General features: G+C 42.4%; 1 protein-coding gene across 6 annotated transcripts in view; it reads right to left on the bottom strand.

Moving 5' to 3' along the window:
* Hnrnpr (heterogeneous nuclear ribonucleoprotein R) overlaps positions 1-18,487 on the bottom strand; it is a 32,269-nt gene extending 13,782 nt beyond the window's left edge. For 2 of the 6 annotated variants that reach the window (XM_032896038.1, XM_032896024.1), the window contains exons 1-6: positions 18,373-18,487; positions 15,140-15,305; positions 12,834-12,952; positions 12,144-12,251; positions 9,784-9,897; positions 704-880 (exon numbers count right to left, since the gene is read on the bottom strand). In XM_032896038.1, the coding sequence (XP_032751929.1) occupies positions 704-880; positions 9,784-9,897; positions 12,144-12,251; positions 12,834-12,952; positions 15,140-15,296 (675 nt within the window). In that variant the 5' untranslated portion in view covers positions 15,297-15,305; positions 18,373-18,487. Of the gene's footprint in view, positions 1-703; positions 881-9,783; positions 9,898-12,143; positions 12,252-12,833; positions 12,953-15,139; positions 15,309-18,372 lie in introns of all 6 variants that reach the window. The other 4 variants (XM_032896019.1, XM_032896029.1, XM_032896052.1 and 1 more) reach the window with 2 other exon arrangements.
* Positions 18,488-22,966: the final 4,479 nt, after the last annotated feature.

Below are 22,966 nucleotides of genomic sequence, written 5' to 3' on the forward strand. Positions count from 1 at the left end.
AAAAAATCCCTCAGAAATACTAAAACCTGGACCAAGCTAGTAAAGGACTTATTCACACTCACTAATGAAACAGGCACACTTGGCAGATATAGCTGTGCTTAAAAGAAGGCAAGAAGTGCCATACCACATTGCATATGCCCTTAGATAGCTGGCAAAAATCTGCCAGAACAATAACACTGTCACTTTAACACACCGAGAGAGTCAGAGAGAATCCAGGCATCCTCAAAACTGCTGCTGCTCTAAGGAATGCAAGGTCGTACAGCTCTTGGAGAAAAGGAAAGCCACAGAAGCCAGCTATTACACAGCAGAGAAGCAGAGATTTAGAACACAATGTATTAACTGCATAGCTGGATTGTGATAAAAATAAAACAGTCACGCTATTTCTCCTAGAGAAGTTACTGTCTTCCAGTTACATTCTGCAGAACCATTTCAGCCTCCAGTATACTTTAGTACCAAATTTAAAGTTTGACAGAGAGAAATGACATTAAAAGAAAAAAACATTTGTTTGATACTAAATAAAATTGTGCTAACTAATCTGTTATCTTAGAATTATAATCAGAAAAAATAAAAAAGGTTACATACCAAGAATCAGTCAATATAAAGATATTAAAAGTAGAGACTAAAGAAAATGAAACAATGTTAACTGCAAATGCTTTTATTCTCTCAAATGGCAGTTCTTGGACAATGGATATTTATCACATACCAGCTTAACTGCTTCCTGGGCGGCTTCCTTTCCACAGAAGGTGATAAACGCATAGCCTCTGTTCTGACCAGAAAGTGGATCCATCATGAGGCGTAGATCCCAGATAGGACCAGCCTTCTCAAAAAGGGGCACCAACTCATCCTCATACAAGTCTCTTGGAATTTTACCTACAAAGACCTGAAATAAAACTTCCTTGTTAGATAGAAGCCAACATAAGTACTTCATTTTAGACCCAGTCAAACTTCCTGTCTCTTGTTAGGGGATAAAAAGGCATAAGATACTTAAGGTAGAATGGGGACAGTTTGAATCTGGCAATTGATTTGGATTCAATGTGAACCCTAACTTTCAATAAAGTCAGGTAGATGAGGTTACACAGGCACTTGTGAGGCAAAGGCAGGTAGAACTCAGTATGTGCAAGGCCAGTCTCACCTAAACAGGTCGTTCAAGCTCTGCCAAGATCGTAGGATGACCTTGTCTCAGAAACAGAACAAAACAAACATCAAAAAGCGTTAGGGCCATCAACAAGAAGTTAGGGTCTATCCTGAAAATAAAAAAGAAACTGGTAGCTGCACCAAACCATACTAACAACTTCAAATTTTGAAATTTTATACTTTGCCTTTTCTCCCACATCTCTGTAAGTTACAGGCTGCTTGGTCTATTCAGCGAGTACCAGGGCAGCCAGGACTACAAAGTGGGATATTGTTGAAAGAAAGAATGGAGAGATGGCTCAGTGGTTAAGAGCACTGACTGCTCTTCCAGAGGTCCTGAGTTCAATTCCCAGCAACCACATAGTGGCTGACAACCATCTGTAATCCCCTGATATCCCCTTCTGGTGTGTCTGGTGTGTTAACAGTGTACTCATAAATAAAATACACCTTTAAAAAAAAGATTCTGAGGGCTAGAGAGATGGCCCTCAAGAGAAAAAGAAAAAGGAAGGATAAAGAAAAAGCTAATCTGTACCTTCACAGAAATAAGGTACTCATCATTTTTAGAAAACCTTAAGAAAATTAACCTGACTTTCATTAAGTTTTCTCAATATTAAAATCTTCATTATCTTAAAAAGCAACCTTAACAGTTTTTCAAAAACTCTTGCCGACCCTCCTCCTTCAGGTGAACATAGAAGCTTAAACCTGTGTTCCCAGGTTCTCAGAAGGAAGAGGTGGGAGGATCATTTGATTCCAAGAGTTGAAGAGCAAGCAAGGCAAAACAGCAAAAATCTACCCTCTCCCAAAAATAAGTAGGCAGCATATGACCTCATGGATATTCTGTGCATATTAGTGAGAACGAAACAAAACTTGCCTGCCAAAGGAGTCATAAAATACTAACCCCAGAATAATCAGATTAGACATGGTAGTCTAGGTACTGCTTAAAATTAACAGCCATCCTTTGGGGCTGGAGAGATGGCTCAGTGGTTAAGAACACTGACTGCTCTTCCAGGGGTCCTGAGTTCAATTCCCAGGACTCATATGACAGCTCTCAATTGTCTGTAACTCCAATTCAGAGGCTCTACCATTTCTCACACAGACAGACATGCAGGAGGCTAAACACCTATGTACATCAAACACAATTAAATTTTAAAAATTATTTCTATGTATGTGTATGTGTGCCTGCTTGTCTACATATGTGAAGGTCAGGAAGCTGTGCTGGATTCCTCTGGAATGGAGCTACAAACAGCTGCAAGCATCAAATATAGGTGCTGGGAGCAAAATCCAGGTCCTCTACAAGAGTGGCAAGTGCTCTTAATCACTGTGCAACTTCCCGAGTTTCTTTCTCTCTTTTTTTTTTTAAAGATTTATTTATTTATTCTATGTATATGAGTACACTGTCGCTGTCTTCAGATACACCAGAAGAGGGCATCAGATCCCATTACAGATGGTTGTGAGCCACCATGTGGTTGCTAGGAATTGAACTCAGGACCTCTGGAAAACCAGTTGGTGCTCTTAACCACTGAGCCGTCTCTCCAGCCCCTCCTTTTTTACTTTATTTAAATTATGTGTTTCCGTGTTTGTTTTGGGTGGGTAAGTACATGTGAGTGTAAGAGTCTTTCAGAGACCAGAAGATGGCATCAGATGCCCTGGAGCTGGAGTCACAGGCAGTTGTGAGCAGTCTGACCTCAGTCCTTGAACAAAATTCAGGCCCTCTGGAAGAGCAGCTACTGCACTTAACCTCAGAACCATCTCTGCAAACGCTGCACTGCCTGTTTAGGAGAAAGACTTACTTGTACTTAAGAATCTTAATGTTGCACAGGTTGGCCTCTGAACTCATGACATAGGTGAGGGTGCCCTTGAAGCCTTGATCCCAACTGGACTTTGCAAACATTCACTGAGATTATACAGTCATGTGCCACCACATCCTGCTCTAATATTTGTTTTCTTAAATTAAATTTATTGGCTTTGATTGAGGTCAGTATCTCAGAATGGAGCAATATTAAAACTGAATTTGAAGATGATTAAGTCTATTCTTTAGAGAAGACATACTGAATGTTAGTTCCACAGAGGTGCACTCATTAACAAACTGAAAAGGAAAAAGGTGCCAGAATGATGTGTGTTTCTGTTGAAGAATAGTTCAGTGGTTAAAGGACTCAAAGTCAATTCCTAGAACCAACTGCCTGCAACTCCAGGTACTTAGGGCCTCTGCACACTACTGCCCACAAGAATGTACATACACAAGAAAAACCAGGGGCTGGGCATGCCTTGAAGCCTCCTAGCACTCAGGACAAGGTGGTAAATGGATCTCTGTGAGTTGGAGGGCAACCTGGACTACAGAGACCTATTGGTCTCTGCTCCCGGCCTTGTACTGATTACAAACATGCTACCAAGCCCAGCTTTTACACTGATGCTGGGGATTATAACTTCGGATTCGGGGTTGGGGATTTAGCTCAAGTGGTAGAGTGCTTGCCTAGCAAGCGCAAGGACCTGGGTTCGGTCCTCAGCTTGGGGGGGGGGGGAGATAAGAAGAACTTGGGACTCAAGCATTTTACCCTCTGAGGGGCACTGTTTCAAAAATATGGAAAGCCAGTGAGATGATTCATCAGGTAAAAAGTGCTTGCAGCCCCAGCATGACAATCTCTGGAATCCACGTAAAGGTGGAGAGAACCAAGTCCCATAGAGCTGTCCTCTGACCCTGACACTACAAAATGCAAATCATATCGTTCACTTATGCTCCCTACCCCCACATATCCACAGAAACAATAAAGTGTTAAAAATAGGGGCTGGACGGACAGCTCCATAGTTGCAAGCACTTGGTGCTATTGCAGAGAACCCAGGTTCAGTTTTCAGCCCCCACAATAGAAGCCCACAACACCTAGCACCTCCAGTTCCAGGGAACGCATGCTACAGCTCTCACAAACAAATTAAATCAATCACTCTTATTTTTCAAATATGTAGTGGGAAGCAAGTGGGGAAGACACCTAATGTCAACCTCTGGCCTTGACGTGCACATGCATGTTCAACCTAAAAGCAGCACAAACAGCTGCTGTTAAACTGTGTTGCCCTCTTGGCAGTGTTTCGGGAGACCGTAAGAACAAAGAATATGGGGCTGAAGAGATGGCCCAGCGGTCAGGAGCACTGACTGTTCTTCCAGAGGTCCTGAGTTCAATCCCCAGCAACCACTTGGTAGCTCACAACCATCTGTAATTGTAACCTATGCCCTCTTCTGGTGTGTCTGAAGACAGGATGTTCATATACATTAAAAAAAAAATAAATCTTAAGAAAAAAAAAAAACAAAAACAAGGAATCTGCCTTAAAAGAACAAGAAATGCAGTTAATTCCATTTTTAATTTAGTCATCTTGTATGTGTGTTCATAAGAAAAAAAATTCTAATGCTAAGAATTCTAAGCCATGGGGTTAGGGATTTAGCTCAGTGGTAGAGCACTTGCCTAGCAAGCAAGGCCCTGGGTTGGTCCCCAGCTCCGAAAAAAAAAAAAAAAAAAAAAAAAAAAAAAAGAGTTTTTTTAAGAAGAATGAGATAAAGAGATCCTTGCCTCAAACAAAAAGCAGAGATAAAAAACTGAACTAGGGGTTGGGATTTATCAGTGGTAGAGTGCTTGCCTCAAAGGCCCAAACTCCAAAAAAAAAAGAAAAAAAAAAAAAAAAAAAAAATACTGAACTAGTAGAAAAATACAGGACAGAACCTAAATCCTTGCACAGATTCAATAAGGACTCCACCACTGAGTCTTATCCCTCCCTACATTTATTTGTTTACAATCTATTATTGATATATATATTCTATATTCTATATTCTATATATGGCCTGATTGGCCTCATAGGCCACAGGGAGCCACCTGCCTCAAGAGCTGGGATTCTAAGTGTAAAACACACACACACACACACACACACACACACACACACACACACACACACACCCCAAGCACAACAGCCCTACCCTTCTACCATCCCTACCATGGCCCCCCCCAACCTCCCCAACCCCAGTCTATTTAGAGATATATTTTTGGTAACTGCCCAAACAGGCCTTTAAATGGAGATTCTCCTATCTCTACTTCCCAAGTAGCTTGGATTACAGGCCTGAGTCCCAGCCCCCGCTGAACCACGCTTCTACTACTGCTTTAAAAGTATATAAACAGGGGGTTGGGGATTTAGCTCAGTGGTAGAGCGCTTGCCTAGCAAGTGCAAGGCCCTGGGTTCGGTCCCCAGCTCCAAAAATAAAAAGGGGGGGGGGGAGATAAGGATAGAGCTGGGCTGGGTTGTACACCTTTAATCCCAGCACTTAAGAGCATAGGCGGGGTTGGTTAGCTCAGCGGTAGAGCGCTTGCCTAGCAAGGCCCCAGGTTCGATCCCCAGCTCGGGGAGGGGGGGCATAGGCAGGGGTTGGGGATTTAGCTCATGTAGAGCGAAGGCAGTTGCCTAGCAAACGCAAGGTCCTGGGTTCGGTCCCCAGCTCCAGAAAAAAAAAAAAAGTTGGCTTTGAAAAGAGCATAGGCAGGACAGCCAGGGCTATGTAGAAAGCCCTTGTCTCAAAATTAATTAATTAATTAACTAACTAAGAACAAGATTAAGGGTAGAGGCTAATGAAACGCTCAATAGGTAAATGCTCTTGCTGGAGAACCCAACAATCTGAATTCCATTCCCATGATTCACACAGTGGAAGGAAAGAAACAACTCCCATATGTCCTATGATTTCCACATATGCAGTAGACATGTGCATACATAAATGTAACTAAAATTATTCATTAAGAACTGAAGGATAGAAGCTGTTAGAGAGGACAAGAGAAAAATAAGACCAAAACATTACTTATTTGTACCCTATGTTTCACTGACAATGCATGCTTCCGTGAAGAACCCAGATGGCTGAGTCCCAATCTAACCCTATCAATTATCACATAACATAACTTTATTCTTTTATTACAGTTATACTGGGGTGGGAGTACGGACCACAGCACACATGCTAATGTCAGAAGACAACTTGCAGGAGCTGGCTCTCTCCTTCCATTATCATGTGTTGCAGGATCCAACGCAGGTCACCAGGCATGGCGCTTAAGCACCTTAACCAAGAGTCCTCTTACGGCCCTCATGACATAAGCTTGAAAGTCACAAACTAATAATATGGTTCCAGTGTTTCTACACACGAAAATGCTTAGAATCTCTTTTGATATTAAGCATTAAGAAATAGAATATGGGGCTGGAGATAAGGCTCAGAGGTTAAGAGCACTGACTGTTCTAGAGGGTCTGGGTTCCCAGTACACACATGGTGGTTCACTGCCATCCAGATCCAGAGGATCCGACGTCCTCTTTTGGCCTCTGCAGTCAGCAGGCATACAACTGGTACAGACATACACGCAGGAAAATCACCTATCCACATAAAATAGCATAATTTAAAAAGTAGAATATATGAACTATTGTAACATGAAAATGAAGGTCAAAAGAGTAGAAAGCAACGACCATACCGTGCTATACAAAGAGAAGACTTGAGATTGACAGTGAGGTGGCTCAGCAAGTAACCATGTGCCCCACACGAGCACGGTGACTTACGCTCACACCTCACACCCACATAAGTAACCATGTGCCCCGCACAAGCACGGTGACTTACGCTCACACCTCACACCCACATAAGGGTGGAACAGAAGAACCAACTCCACAAACTTGTCCTCTAACCTCCATATAAACCTACACACTTTTTTTCTTTCTTTCTTTTTTTTTTTTTTTTAACTTTATCTACACTAATTTTATTCTGAATTTATTCCCGTGCCATGAGTTTTTGTTTCTTCAGTTTCTTCTGGGATATCTTTTTCTTCTGTGCAACCTCCTCTTCTGGCTTTGGAACAATCTGTTCCTTCTCAGTGAGCATCACCTCAGTGTGGCGGGGGAGCTCATGTATGGGTTAATCCGGCCATGAGCTCTGTAGGTTCGTCTACACCATCTTAGGTGCCGTGTTCACCCGCATGTGTTCAATGACTATAGAGAATCTAAGTCTAAACCCTTCAGTTCAGCATTACTCTCTGCATTTTTAAGCATGTGCAGCAAAAATTCAGCCCTCTTTTTTGGTCCCTGTGTCCAGCCCCACTGTTTAGCCTGGGCACACCTACCAACTCCACCATTATACCACCAGAACGGCACACATTGCTTCCTTAAAGTGACATCCTTCAGATACTTGGTGGCTTTACAGAAATGCATACCCCTGATGGCCTGGGCAGTTTCCTGGGTGTTCTTAAAGTGAACACAAAGGTTTGAACCTCTTGATCTGCATGATTTTGTGGGGGTTTCTGGGTCAAGAGTATCGAACCATTTTCACCAGTCACCTCTGGCCACTTACAGGGAGAGCATTTTTCTTCTTTAAAGTAATGGTAACTACAGTCATCTTTATCTATTTACAAACAAACAAAAAATATGAACTTTCTTCTGATCATTTGAAAACTTTTAGTTTTATGACCATACAATTTATAATAGTCTAAAACCATCACTGTTTCCTTAAAAACTGTTCAAATGGGAGTCTGAGTAAATTTTTTTCTTGTAACTTTCATAGACAACCTAAAACTCTCAAGTCTAACAGTAATACTCCCCACATAAGGAGCAGACACCATGACTATCTGAGGAGTTCCCTTACCATCCTCACTCCAACCATGCTGCTGCATAAGACTCCTATAGACGTGCCTGTGACCTCAGCACAGGAGAGGTTATAGAGCAAGTTCAAGTAATCTGAGACTATATGAGATCCAGCAAAGTGCCTTGGAGCTTAGGTTAAAGCACTTGTCACATGATTTCAGTCCCCAGATTGGACAGTAGAAGAACAGGCTCCCAAACCCTTCCCTCTGTCCTCCACATGCCTCCACTCACACACATCCTCTATCCCACTCCAAGTAAGATCCTATCTCAAAAGAAAAAAAATCCTGTATGACTCCAGATAGTTTAAATTGGTTATGAAAAGGTCATAATTTCTTTAAAAAAAAAAAAAACAAAAATACAAAAACTCTTTCATCAAACTGTGCACAGTGTTCTAAATATATACACTGGAAACAGTCCCTGCAAAACAGGTGGTTTTTTTGTCACCTAGTTTCTCCATTTAAAGATCCAAGAGTGCTACAGTACTAGCAAGACAGCTAGGGGTACCAAGGCCCCAGGAGGTGGGAGAGATGCAATGAGTAGGGTGCTTGCCTAGCACACAGAGAGTCCGAGTTGGAGCCTCAGCACTACGTAAACCTGTTGTGGAGAAAACTTATCATCCCAGCACCCTGGTGGTGCAAGCAGGAGGACTATAAGTTAGCGAGCTCTAGGACTGCTTGAGCTACATACCCTGTCTCAAAAAACAACAAGAGCAAACCAAAAGAAGGAAGGCATGCCAGGGAGGAGGGTAGTAGAGCACTCCTTTAACCCCAGCACTCAGGAGGTAGGAGCAGGCATTACCTCTGAGTTTGAGGCCAGCCTGGTCTACAGAGTGAGTTCCAGGATGGCCAGGGCTATATACAGAAAGGGGGGAAGGGGGGAGGAATGAGCCAGAGAGAAACTTTTACAAAAGCCTAAGGAGTCACTTACTTTTCAATCTGCATATGAACCGATGTGCTCAAATCTTCTCAATTCTACACCTACACTTTCCCCTCTCATTAATTTCTAAGTGCATTTTATGTGTTGAAAGAAAGCGAAGAGTAATGACAAACACAGTTTCAGAAGTACTGACATTTCAAAACAAAAATGTTTTAGACGTGATGGCTCATCCAGCACAACCCTAGCACTCAAGAGGCAGACAGGATTGCCAATTGTTCAAGGCAAGCCTGATCTACACAGAGCACTTTAGATCAGGAAAGTTTACATGTAAGACTGTCCTGGGGTTGGGGATTTAGCTCAGTGGTAGAGCGCTTGCCTAGGAAGCAAAGGCCCTGGGTTCGGTCCCCAGCTCAAAAAAAAAAGAACCAAAAAAAAAAAAAAAAAAAAAAAAAAAAAAAGACTGTCTTAAAATAAAATAAACATGAACTGAGTCCAGTGGCCTATGCCCACAACCCCTACCCTCAGAAGTCAAGGCAGCCTAGGCTACATACTAAGGTATCATTGCAAATGGAGACTTAGGTCAAGGAGCATGGCACACTGGTAGAACACATGCTCAGAATGAATGAGGGCCCAAGTTCGATCCCTAGGACAAAAAACTTAAAAACTACTTTTCCTTTAGCAGTAAGCTCCAACAATTGTCTGTATTTCTTGCTTTAAGATATGGGAGGCGGGGGGGGGGGAAAAAAAAAAAGAGAGAGAGAGAGAGAGAGAGAGAGAGAGAAAGATCTATACTGGGCTGGAAAGATGGTTTGGCAGTTAAAGAGCACTGACTACTCTTCCAGAGGTTCTGAGTTCGATTCCCAGCAACCACATGGTGGCTCACCACCATCTGTAATGGGATCCGACATCCTCTTCTGGTGTGTCTGAAGACAGGGACAGTGTACTTTATACATGAAATAAATAAACCTTGCAAGAAAGATTTCTATACCAAGGTTAGTTACCTTTGCTAATAAAAATACACATAAATACTACCAATATAACACTAGCCACACTTTGAAAGTAATCAAGTACTTTGCCCACATCATACACTCGATAATCCACTTAATAGATTAGAAAGATTTCCCACAAAGGGATAAGAGCACTTACCTCTGTTCCAATTCCAGGTTGCACACCTGAGTACACACTGTCTGGTGGAGGCCCACCATACTTCCTCTGCCCTGTGGTTACATCCAAAGTATAACCAGTCCTCTCGAGCAAGGCCTAAAAATAATTGCACATGTTAAACACACACAAACTATAACATCTTATGAAATGCATTTTACGCTAATTTAAAAAGGAGTAGCTAGAAATATAGCATGCATGCATGCATGCATGAGGCACTGGATTCTCTCTCCAGTATCACATATATGGGGCCGGGCAGCAGCAGTGCATGACTTTAATCCCAGTACTCAGGAAACAGAGGCAGGCAGATCTTTGAGTTTGAGGCCAGCCTGATCTACGGAGTGAGTTCTAGGACAGCCAGGGCTACACAAGAAACCCTGCTGGAACTGCCTCCTCACCCCCCAAAAAAGAGAAAAAGAAAAATGAGGAGCTAGAGAGATGGCATAGCAGTTAAGAGTTTACTGCTCTTCCAGAGGACACACATTTGGTTCACAGGAAGCATGCTAAATGTGTCATTATTAACTGTCTGTAACTCCAGGTATAATGGTTCCAACACCCTCTTCTGGCCTCCATGGACACTGTAGTCATGTGTACAAATCCACACTCAGACACACACATATACATACAATTAAAGATAACAGTAAACTATTTCAAAGGGGGTAGCCAAAGAGACAGCTCTGACATAAAGCGCACCTGCTGATCTTTGCAAACTCCTGGGTTTAGTTCCCAGAATACACACCGCTCACGACTGCCCTTAACTATTCCATTTGTCTGTTCATATTCTTACCAAACCACAAGCTCAGCACAACTGAAGTATCTCACAGGGTAGACTCTAAATTTGGCAACTACCAAATAAATATACTGATTTAAAAAAAATGAAACCTTATTATTTAATTGTCCCACCTCATTAACATTAGTTAACAGAAGATACCCTTGCCCCCAAAGAGCTTGCACTATAGTTTACATAACACTCATGTGAAATTTCCTATGAAAGGCCTATAGAATATCTTCTGTTGGCAAACAAAATATGTACTCTACCAAGAAAGAGAAGGGCTTTGCATGTTAGGTATTTAATTATACAAAGCAACACCAGATTTATGTTTGCTAAATTTAGTTAACCATATGATTCCACAGGGATGGATGTCTTGGACCTTCCATTTTTTTTTTTTACCAGGGGGCTGGGTGGTGTTAGCCAATCAGAGTTGTTATACAGTTGTTTGGAATTTATCTAAGAATTGGCTAGGGGGCTGAAGAAATAGTTCAGCGGTTAAGAGCACTGACTGCTTATGGGGTTGGAGATTTAGCTCAGTGGTAGAGTGCTTGCTTGCCTAGCAAGCTCAAGGCTCTGGGTACGGTACTTAGCTCGAAAAAAAAAAAAAAAAAGAAAAAAGAAAAGAAAAGAGAGGAGAAGGAAAAGAAGAAGAAGAGAGGAGAGAGAGAGAGAGAAGAAGAGGAAGAAGAAGAAGAAGAAGAAGAAGAAAAAGAAGAGCACTGACTGCTCTTCCAGAGGTCCTGAGTTCAATTCCCAGCAACCACATGGTGGCTCACAACCATCTGTAATGGGATCTGATGCCCTCTTCTGGTGTGTCTGAAGACAGCTACACTGTACTCATATACATAAAATAAATAATTACATCTTTAAAAAAAAAGAATTCAGCTAAATTACTTTATAAACAGATGAGAATGGAGGAGAAAAGTGTAAAGATGCTTTACAAAGTTAGTTAGACCTAAACAGGAGCCACCAGTGCAAACAACACCAAAATTCAATACCATTCAAATTAAATCTGCTTAGAATCAAGCATTCGATTAGCAGATCCCCAATGTGTAACCTTGACAATACCCCTTTAACTAGGTCTTTTAGCAAAAGCCTATTTGCCTTTCAAAGGAGTTTATCTAAGTTAATAATAATAATGATGACTGGGGAGGGTAGATATTTTACATATGAATTCATCTAATCTTCACAACTGCAGTAGGCACAACCAGGACCATTTTATAGATGCACTAAGGTCAGAAAAAATTCAAAAGGAAGAAGAAAGCAGTTAGAATACAACAGCTCTTTCCTAAGAGAAAAAAAATCCCAGGCCTTTCACTTCAGCACTCAGGAGGCTGAGGCAGGATCACCTTGAGCTTGGAACCAACCTGGGCTCTACAGTGAGTTCCCGATCAGACTGAGCTACATAATGGGATCCTGTACCATCCTGTACCAAACAAAAATTATATAAACAGTGCTTATAAAATAATAATAAACATATCTTTCCCTCTTTGTCAGAAGACCAAGGTATCAAGGAACAGTCTGACTTAGACCTTTCCATCAAATACTGTAACTCCCTAAGCCACATTTTTACCTTGATCTTTGCTTCATCAGGCCCTTTCGTGGACTCTTGTACCTTGCTGCCTTGTTTCTCTCTTTGCCTGTAGGTCTTCATAACTCCACATAAAAATGCACTTTTGTTCTAAAAGATGCAAGCAATTCAAAAGGGAGAATTACCAGGAATCTCTGAAGGGTCAAATAAACAATACATTTAAATTTAAATGATGGCGTTTCAACACCAACGTTTTAACAAAAATATTCATTCCATTCATTCAACAAATACTTTGACACACCAGAGGCTGCAGCGGACATTAAGTCAGAGCCTCGGGGAGCTCGCCTTCTAAACTGGGAAAGTGTTCCATTTGTTAATGCTTAATTAAATCTGGACCATCTTTACAGAACGGCTGAAAGTATTTCTCACACAAAGATAGCACCCCTATTGTAAGCAATTTAAACATATAAAACTGTAATAGTAACAATAAAATAAAGTCATCGCTAAGTTTTTAAAGTAACTTACGGTATTAAAAGGTGAGGGAAGACTTTTGCTTTGTGCTCATGCTTCTGAAAGTCTTTGACATAGAAGATCTTTTTTTCTCTTAAATTTTTCCAAAGGAGAGATAGTCACAAACAAAACTGAGCCCTTCCCCACGGGGAAGAGTGCGATCACAGTTAGACAGTTGCAGATCATCAATGGCTGGGCCGCATCTGCTAGGACTGACCTTACCTGAACATGGGATAAGTCGCTCTCTTTGAACTGCTGCAGCACAGACAGAGCTCCTTCTTCATTAAATTCCCTGAGAGCATCGATTGCTCTTTCATCAAGATCGACATAAGCTACCAACCCTAAAAATTAAATTGAAAAAGTTTAACTTTATTATAATAAAAGAGATAAGCTAAACTGTCTAGTAAGGTCTAGTAGCATTGTTATATTCAATATCTCTGACAAACTACACTTTCATTTAACTACATGCATATACACAGCTAAACAAGATATAAAAAGGTCAAATACAAATACAAAAAGCAAAGATAAAATGTCTCCTATAAATGTGAATCTTATCTTAAAAAAAAAAAAACAAAAAAACTTTAGGGGAAAGATCCTAAAGTGTTTCTAACTCCCCCAAACAGCAGTGCACTCTCGAAGTATGATGCACGTAATGTACCACAGACGAACCACTCGTTTAGGAAATTCTGGCTTATATTTGAGTGGTAAGAATACACTATCTTTCTCAAGAAAAAACATTCAAATTACGGGTTGTTATACTTGTTTACTATAAAAGAGGTAATAAAAAATATGAAAACCAATTTTACTTAATTCTTTCCACTCCAAGAGTATCAAAGGTTTTCCCTCCTTAGCACCAAACATAAATTAAAATGTGTTTATCCAAGCATCTAGTTTGCTGCAGTCAGAATGTGGAAAGGCATTTAAATTCTACAAATGCAAGTGCAGCTTGCTAAACCAATTCTGAAAGTTGTATTTTAAGTCAGTCTTTTGCTCTACAAGCTGAGATTTAAAAGATGCTGTGGCATTCACAACACTGTCAATAGTGACAATCTCCTTCAAAGGTCAGTAAAAATGTTACAGAATTTTAAATAAAGTATGCAGAAAAAATATATGCTGCATTCTATATATGTAGTCTACTTAACTACTCACAGAACATCTATGTTTAAAATATCACTTAATATATAGGGAACCTTTTCAGAACTGGTCCAATGTAAAATAGAAATACCTGACAGATTAACATTGCCCTCCCCAAGTCCATATGAACCAACAGCAAAAGTGATTCTACTGTGGTAAAGCCAAAAAGAACTTTATTTCATACAGTAAATAAATTGAAAATAAATTAATGCCACTTGTAAAGCTATTGTTTAAAATGCTGCCATGTCATGCTTTAAAAGCTCGGAAAGGGCATGGCTGAGCAATTGGAGTTTCCTTACTTGGATATTTCATACCACCACCCAAAGCCACAACTCAGGACCATCATCAATCCATCCTGTCAGTCCAACCCTTCACCCAAGTCATCCACCTCTTAGCAGTAACAAAGCACTATACAGGGAGGTCTCTAAGCAGATCACTGCTAGTTCTCTAGGGCAGAAATGCCACAGAAGTTCCTGAGGACTGGTTTTCAAATGGGACCATCACCCAGGAGTCATTTTTATAAGCCATTTTAGTGTCTAAAATTAAATCTGAGCTTCGAGATTTAAAATATTTTAAGAAGAAAAAAAAAGCACAGCTATGTCTCTAAATTTAAAACATATTTCTAAGAAAAAACAATTCAATTCTCTCTCCTGATCTGGATAGGCACACAAACACAGGAAGAAAGTTTCCATCTATGGCCCCAAAGGAGGACACATTTATTTACGAACACCATTCCCTAAGGGTAAATATTTCTCTCCCTCTTTAAAACTTCAAACCACTTACAACCAACCATATTAAGATGTTCAAATTTGCTTAAGCACTTAACCATGGGACTTACACATTAAGAAAAAAACAAAAACAAAAAACAGCTGTTGCAAACCAAACACTTCCAAATTTCCCGAGAGATGTGAATTTCTGTCTATTAGAAACTAGACAGGCCACAAACTCTCACGGAGTATGACATATATTATCGTTTCAAACAATACAGTCTAACTAGTCCTCTTATTATGCCACCTAATCAGACCTAAGCTGACTTAACAATCACTTTTAAAAAGCTAAAAGTAGAAAAGTAAAAGCAAAATGATGACTGATTTAGGTTAAGGGGAAAATGCAAAATTTGGTATGCTGAAACATACATTTTAATTGGTAGTAAATCTAAGACAAATTGATGTTCTGTTCTGAAACAACTAAGTCTGCATATTCAACACTAAGAAGGCTTCAAAATAATGAAATAGGAGTAAAGTCAAACCCAGTATGCCCTCAATGAAGGGAAAGCATTTGCTCTACACAGATCACACAAACAGTAAGCATTATTTATCCTTAAAATCTGTAACATTCAACGTGGTTTGCCCTCACTTTCATAACCAGTCAGAAACAAGAAATGCATATTATACCTGTCTGAAATATTTCATCAAGTCTCTCTGCCACCTTCTGTGGGAGGCCTGCCTCTACCAGTGTCTTGTAGTGCTCTGTGTGAGTAACACTGGAAGTGTCCATTGGCTCCTCCTCTTCTTTTAACTGTACCGCATTACCATTCACCTGATTAGCCATTTTATTATGCTGCTGGAAAAAATTCAGGAGCTACATTACATTAAGCCAGAAATAACTAATTTGTAGGACAATGCATGATTTACCTGAACTAATTTGTACACATGCTACTAATAACTATCCAGAATCTTAAGCCTTTTGTGAGCATCTGATCTAAATTTTCAGTAACAATCTTGTGAAACTATAGAAAATGTACATGGAAGTATTGGATCCTTAAGCAACTTCATGTACTCTGGGTTAGAAGGCCTTGAGTTTACTGCAGGTACAACTGCTGAGTAACAAAGCAGCCGTTGTGTTCTGGGGAGCAGATCAACAAACCACCACGAAATCCTAAAGGCCCCTCAGCTTAATAGAGTTCTAAGGTTTGATTTAAAACAGAATAAACACCCACACATCACTTAATCAAGGTTTAAGAAATTTCCATTTTTCCTAGCTCTGCTTCAGAAACAACATAGGTATGAAATAAATCCATGTTGTATCTAGTTCAATGAGCTGGTGGCTTGGGTTCTCTCCACCTCACTTAAAAACACAACTTTCACATTAATTTTGTTCTAAGATTAATTTGCTATTCCCATTCACAGATTTAAAAGAAAAAATGACCAACTTTAAAAGCTAAGCCATTGTTTAAAGTCTACATAAAAATAAGTGAGCTATAGTTGAGGTTGCTTCTTGGTTTTTTTGGTTTTGTTTTTTTTTTTTTTAAATCAGGAGTATGAGTGGAATTTTTCTTGTCAGTGAAAGAAAGTTGCAAAAAATACTGAATAAACAACTTGCAAAAAAACTTCACGAACACTATCTAACTCGCCTAAACTTAGTCAGATTTTTCAGATTAACCTACCAAAATAATTTTGTATGTTCAGCCTGTATATGCTGAAATGGACCAATTCCCTGAAGAGAGAGTAAATCACAAAAGCATACGAGGCCAGTCTACGCTACCTCCAAATCAGGGAATCTACGTGTGTATGTGAGATTACATGTGATGAAGAGAATGGATGGCCCAACGCAGACATCGCAGCACAGATGGAGATAAAGGTGTGATGAAGCTGGGTCTCAAGAAAATGCCTGTTGTTCCTGAAGAAACTCAAGATAGAAACCACAAGTCACCTACAAACGCTATAGCCTAAGATAGCCAATCCATTCCTGATCACTCAAACACTATGCCAAGTGCTGTTTGCTGACACAGAACAACTCTTCATCTGAACATCCACTGATATTTAGTTGAAGTTAATGAGAGGAGAAAGAGGAAGGCAGTAGTAGAAAGCAAAGTGTGAAGGGTGTTACTGAGAATGACCTGACAGCTGGATGACTTCCCATCACAAACCTCTCCCTAGCCCTCTCAAGTCTACAGAGACGCCGACTGTACCTAAACAGATATATCTCAAGGCAAACTTCAAATTCTGATGAACTAGCAAAAATAGAAACATCCAAAACTGGCACAAGATGAGCATATTTACTGATTAATACAACCTAGTCCTATAAAGAAGCATTCGAAAGTCCAAAATCTTTCTGTGGACATGCATATGTGCTTTCCCATTCCCTCCCACAAACACTATACTAAGATCACCACAACTCAAAAGTTCTGTAACAAGACCTTCAGAGCACTGCACCTATGAATACTACGTTACAGGAGAGGCAAATTAACTGAGAAGTTCAATGAACATCCGTTAAGGTGGAGTAATTTTAAAAGTATGCATGAAGCAAAATGACAAGTTATGTATTAAAAGCACAAGACATATTTATGACTATCATCGATATTAAAAACTTTTTAAATGTTCAGATTTTGTCAACTTTAACCTAAAAAAAAAAAAAAAGGTAAAATAGACTCCAGGAAATAAAACCTTCAGATCAACAGAGGGGACTCTTCAAGCCAAATTCAAAGTGCTCATTTAAAAGACATTTATGTTATGAGACCATTTAAACTCATGTTATTCGACAACAATGCCACACAGCCAAACCATATTTCTGGATGCAGCAAATATACTAACATGACTGGAATCCCTTGACAAAAACATTTTTTCAAAAAAAAAAAAAAAGAAAAGAAAAAAGAAAAAGAAAATTACAAAATAAAGTCATTTAAATAAGATTTATAAGGACTGCTGGGAGATTTGGGAAGTCAGTACTAGCCCCTCCCTCACTTTTAGTGAACATCCCTAAGCAAAATGTTGAGAGACCGGCTTTTAAAAGAACCAACGAAAGCTAACGGTTATCTCAAAGCTGGGGAGTGTCAAGTCCTTAATCACTTCGACTGACTCCTGACACATTCTGCTTCTAAAGGGCAGTGGAGGATAAAACTCAAACAGGTAACGAGAAAGGACTGAACCTTTCAAGAACCCCTGGGCTTTCGTCTTAAAATTCTGGCCACATGGATACTACCGTGGAAGAAAAAGAAGCGCTTTTCTAGTCTGGAGCGCCTATGACATTCTCAGAATTACCTAGCTCAGGCGCCGCTCAAAACCAAGTGTCACGGCCTCTAGTAGTCATTTTTTCCTTCAAATCCCGGCTCGAATCATGCAGGTTGGGGATCGGGCGGGAGGCACCCCCCATACCTCGGCCCCTCGGCTCCGACTCCCGTAAAAGTTTGCTCCGGGCTCAGGTAACCCTAAGACTTGCACCCCGCCCTCGGCTCACCCCACCCCCTCGGGCGCGACCCCGTATCAACACATCCCACTCCGGGCAAGGCGAGATGCGGGCCAGGCCTGACCGCAGGCCTAGGGGCAAGCACCGGAGTCAGGGGAACGTCTGAAACCCTTAGCCCGGCCGGGCCGCGGACAGCGGCGGGCGGAGGCGGGAAAAGCACCCTGAAACCGGCAGGCCGCACGGAGGACAGCGGACCGAGGGACCGGGGCACCGGAGGGGCTGATAAGGATGAGCGAAAGAGAGGAGGCGCCGCGGCGGGACTCAGGCCCACTGCTGCGCGGCCGGTCGGAGCAGAAGCCGCCCCCGGCCCATCCCCACCCCCACCCTCGGGCCTCGGAGCAAAGACCCAAACTGCAGGCCGGGGCGCCGAGCCTGGACCCGGCCGAATCCGGTCAGACCGGGACTCCAGGCCCCTCCCCCCACGGGCCAGCGCGAGACTCACCAGGGCAGAGCGGGGGGCCGGCAGCCTGGCCCGTGAGAATCAGCGCGAGGCGCTTTGAAAACGACTAGAAATGGCGCGCGCGCCACCCCCTCCCCCCCTGCATGGACAGAGACGCGATCCCGGCAGCACGCGGGGTTTCCCGGAACTGCTTCCAGGGACTCCATACGGCCGAGCAATCAGTTCACGAGGTTGCCTGATAGGCAGCTCAGCGGACCAATAAGAGAGAGGGAAAGCGGCCCTCGCGTCGGGGACTCCGAGGACCAATCGGTGTGGCCGTCAGGCTGAGCCAATGAGGGTTCTCAGCGCCACTGGCTGAGGCGCCTCCGGGGCGGGGGCATGCACACAAAGGGGTCTGTTGGTGGGAGCCCTTCGTAGTGGCGAGGCTGCCGGGCAGCCGGCCTTGCGTGGCCGAAGCTCCTCCCTCTCCGTCTACCCGGGTTATGAGGTTGAAAATTTAGGCCTCGCGCCGCGTGGCCGCCACAGGAGCCCCGCCCCCTCGGGTCCCTGCGGCCACGCTCCGCAATGGCGCTGCTACCCGGCGCGGGAGTCCCTTACCCCAATCCTCCCTCCGGCCGTGCTGGCCGGCCGCAGAGTGTAGGTCCCAAACACACCCATCACCTCACGCTCCGCTCCATCGCTAGATCATCTTGTCTCTAGTCAAAAGACAACTTAAAGAAGATTCGACTCGTGTCGCTGGAGGTTTTCCTGTAGAAAAGCATCCCTTAGAAGGATCAGAGAAACTGCCTGTTTCCCTCCCTGGCACTTTTCCTCACAATAACGTGGATCTGACTCAAGAGTGATGTTAACAGAAAGCAGGGACCCTTCAGAGTTTGGAGAACTGAGTAGGTAGGGTACTGGATCTACGTACGACTGAAAGCCAGGCAATGGGCAAAAGGTTCATTTCCCCCCCCAGGAGAGTAATACCTTTTATTCATAAGCCTCTCACCTGTCACTGTCACTCCTGTCCCAAACCCAACACCACCTCAGTGAAGAAGGTCAAAGGTTCTGCTTCCAAATGTATCAGGAAAACATGTTTCTCAAACCAAAATATAATTATTGTTTGTCTACCCATGCGTTTTTGAATGGACATCTGCACCTAATACGAACTTGACGGCCAATGTGGCAGTGTTGGGAGGTGGGGCCGATAGTGGGAGGTGTTTCAGGCATTAGGACTCCACCCTCAAAGGATTAAAGCTGAATGATAGGCCTCCAGGCTGCGAGTTTGACGTCTAGCTCTGAATTTCTCTGCATCTTTTGCGCTTCCAGCATAGGGTGTCCCAATACGAAGGCCCTTCTCCCCACATGCTCTCAACGTTGCACTTCCCTACTTACAGAACTGTAAAATGTAAGTCCCGTCCTAGGGGCTGGAGAGATGGCACAAATGCAAGGTTAAAATCCTGACTTTGAATCTCCACTCGAGTAAAAAGCCCGGGGTGACCACATGCATGCACCTGTAAATTCCAGTGCTGATGTGGGCTGCAACAGGAGAATCCCTGTAGTTTGCTGCAAGGTTAGCTCCAGGCTCAATGAGAGACCCTATCCCAAGAGAATAAGGCAGGGGAGTGAAAGAGCAGGACATCCACTTTTCTCTGACCTTGGTCTGCACTTACCTTCACACACACACACACACACACACACACACACACACACACACACACACATGTAAGCAAACACAACATTAAATAAAACCCTCTTCTGCATAAATTATCCCATCAGAGGTATTCTATCACAAGGCCATCTGACACCTATTAGGTGTCCAGTACCAAGCCAATATTAAGGGATGTAAAACACAGACATCCTGGGAGCTGAGGCTGCAGTTCAGTGTCAGAGCAGGTTCTCCCATACAAAGGACTCTGAGTCCAGGCTCTAACTTAGGGCAGCGGGGGTTCTGGTGTTTGGAGAGACCCAGGTTCAATTCCAGAGCCTATATGGTAGCTCACAAATGTCTTGTACTCCAGTTCCAGAAGATCCAATGCCCTCTTCTGACTTTCTTAGACACTAGGCACACGTGGTATGCAGACATATATGCAGGCAAAAGCACCCAAATATAAAATAAATCTAGGACTGGAGAGATGGCTCAGTGGTTTAAAGCACTGACTGCTCTTCCAGAGGTCCTGAGTTCAAATCCCAGCAACCACATGGTGGCTCACAACCATCTGTAATGAGATCTGATGCCCTCTTCTGGTGTGTCTGAGGACAGCTACAGTGAATTCATAAAAAAATTTTTTCAAAGAAATTAAATAAGCTTTTTATCTTAGAGAAATTCCACGGCAGTAGACTATTCATACCAAAGCTTTCACATTTACTATTCACAACCTGAAGGAAGACTTTGTTTGTTGGGCCAGGGTCTATGTAACCCTGGCTGTCCCGGAACTCACTATGTAAACCAGGCCAGACTCTGACTCAGAGAGATCTGCTAGCCTCCATCTCCCTGCTGGCATTAAAGATATGTACTATTATGTCTGACCCATATATTTTTTGGTTTGGGTTTGTCTGTGTGTGGTATTTATCTTGTTTTCATTGTTGGGGGCTGGAGGTGGGGTGGGGGTGTTGCCCGCCAAGTATTCTCTGTACCGCATGTGTGCCTGGGCTTGCAAAGAAAAGGTCTCAGGTCCCCTGGAACTGGAATTGCACATGGTTGTGAGCCACCATATGGGTCCTGCAGGAGCAACAAGTGCCCTTGATCTCCGAGCTAACTCTCCAATCCTTTGCCAAAGGTATTTTAAATGGAAAGTGTCCTTGCATTTTCATGGAGCATTTTGTAAACAGGGTTTCTCTGTGTAGTCTGTCCTAGAACTCCCTCTACAGACCAGACTGGCCTACAAGTGTCAGGATCAAAGACTTGCGCCACTACCACCCAACAACCAAGTCTTTATAGCTCCAATTAAAAAAATATTTTTACTTTTTTCTGTAGGCCACCTGAGATGACCTGGGAAGATGGTTCCAGAACCCAGAAACCCCTACAAAATCATGCAAATCAAGAGGTTCGAATCTTTGTGTTCACTTTAAGAATACCCATGAAACTGCCCAGGGCATCAAGGGTATGCATATCTGGAAAGTCACCAAATATCTGAAGGGTGTCACTTTAAAGAAGTCACGTGTGCAGTTCCAATGATTTTAATGGACTTTGTAGGTATATACATACCAAACAGTGGGGCCGACACCAAACATAGGGTCGACGGCCAAAAAAGAGTGTTGAATTTTTTTTGCTGCACATGTGTAAAAACACAGAAAGTAATGCTTAACTTAAGGGTTTGGATGCAAATTCTCTACACATCCAGTAAATAAAGCACCTGAGATGTGCTGAGGAACCTAGAGAGCTCATGGCCAGATTACCCGCTACTTGACTCCACTGTCACACTGAGATGGTCCTCACTGAAAAGGAGCAAATTGTTCCAAGACAGAAGAGAAGGTTCTACAGAAGGAAAAGATAACCCAGATGAAACTGAAGAAACAAAAACTTACAGCACGGGGCTGGAGAGATGGCTCAGTGGTTAAGAGCACTGACTGCTCTTCCAGAGGTCCTGAGTTCAAATCCCAGCAACCACATGGTGGCTCACAACCATCTGTAATGGGATCTGATGCCCTCTTCTGGTGTGTCTGAAGAGAGCAACAGTGTACTCACATACATAAAATAAATAAATCTTAAAAAAAAAAAACTTACAGCACAGGAGTAAATGTAGCACAAAATAGGTGCAGCCAAAAGTAAAGGTCATAAAAAGAGAGAGAAGGGCTGGAGAGGTGGCTCAGTGGTTAGGAGCACCGACTGCTCTTCCAGAGGTCCTGAGTTCAATTCCCAGCAATCCCATGGTGGCTCACAACCATCTGTAATGAGATCTGACACCATCTTCTTGTGTGTCTGAAGACTGCTACGGTGTACTTGTATACAATAAATAAATCTTTAAATAGATAAATAAATAAAAAGAAACTTTGGTCATGAAAGAAAATGTCTCACAGGACTTTACCAAATAGACTTGGGCATTCCTTAACACGTGTTACGCACTGAGCATGTTGTCTCATTTGATACTCACAGTAGGTCAAGTACTTTCTTCCTTTACACATCAGGACAGCAAGGTCATGTCAGAGCTGAGACACACACTGATGTTACTCTAAATTCTCTGGTCAAGTTTTATTCTACATGGCCAGAAGAAATAACCTCCAACCAGTAAGATTATACTTCCCTCTATTAGCCTCCCTGTTCCCAATTCTGGGTACCAGATTTGTGTAACAGGATAGCTCTCCCCAAGCCTCCCCCTCCCCACTACTGGATGAGGTCACACCACAACTAGTCCATATTGTGACTTCAAATTTCTTTTTACATTAACTAATTTTTTTAAATGTTATTTTTATATCTGGGTGGCGCATGCCTTTAACCCCAGCATTCAGAAGACAGAGGCAGTCAGATCTCTCTGAGTTTGAGACCAGCCTGCTCTATACGGTAAGTTCCAGAACCGCCAGGGCTACACAGATAAATGCTGTCTCAAAAAGAACAACAAAATAAAAAACAACAATGTTATTTTTTGTGGGTGCCAGTGGAGGCTAGAACAGAGAAGGGGAGCAAGTGTTACAGGCTGTCCTGAACTACCCAACTTGG

This window comes from Rattus rattus, chromosome 1 (genome assembly GCF_011064425.1).
Source record: "Rattus rattus isolate New Zealand chromosome 1, Rrattus_CSIRO_v1, whole genome shotgun sequence".
Classification (NCBI taxonomy): Eukaryota; Metazoa; Chordata; class Mammalia; order Rodentia; family Muridae; genus Rattus; species Rattus rattus.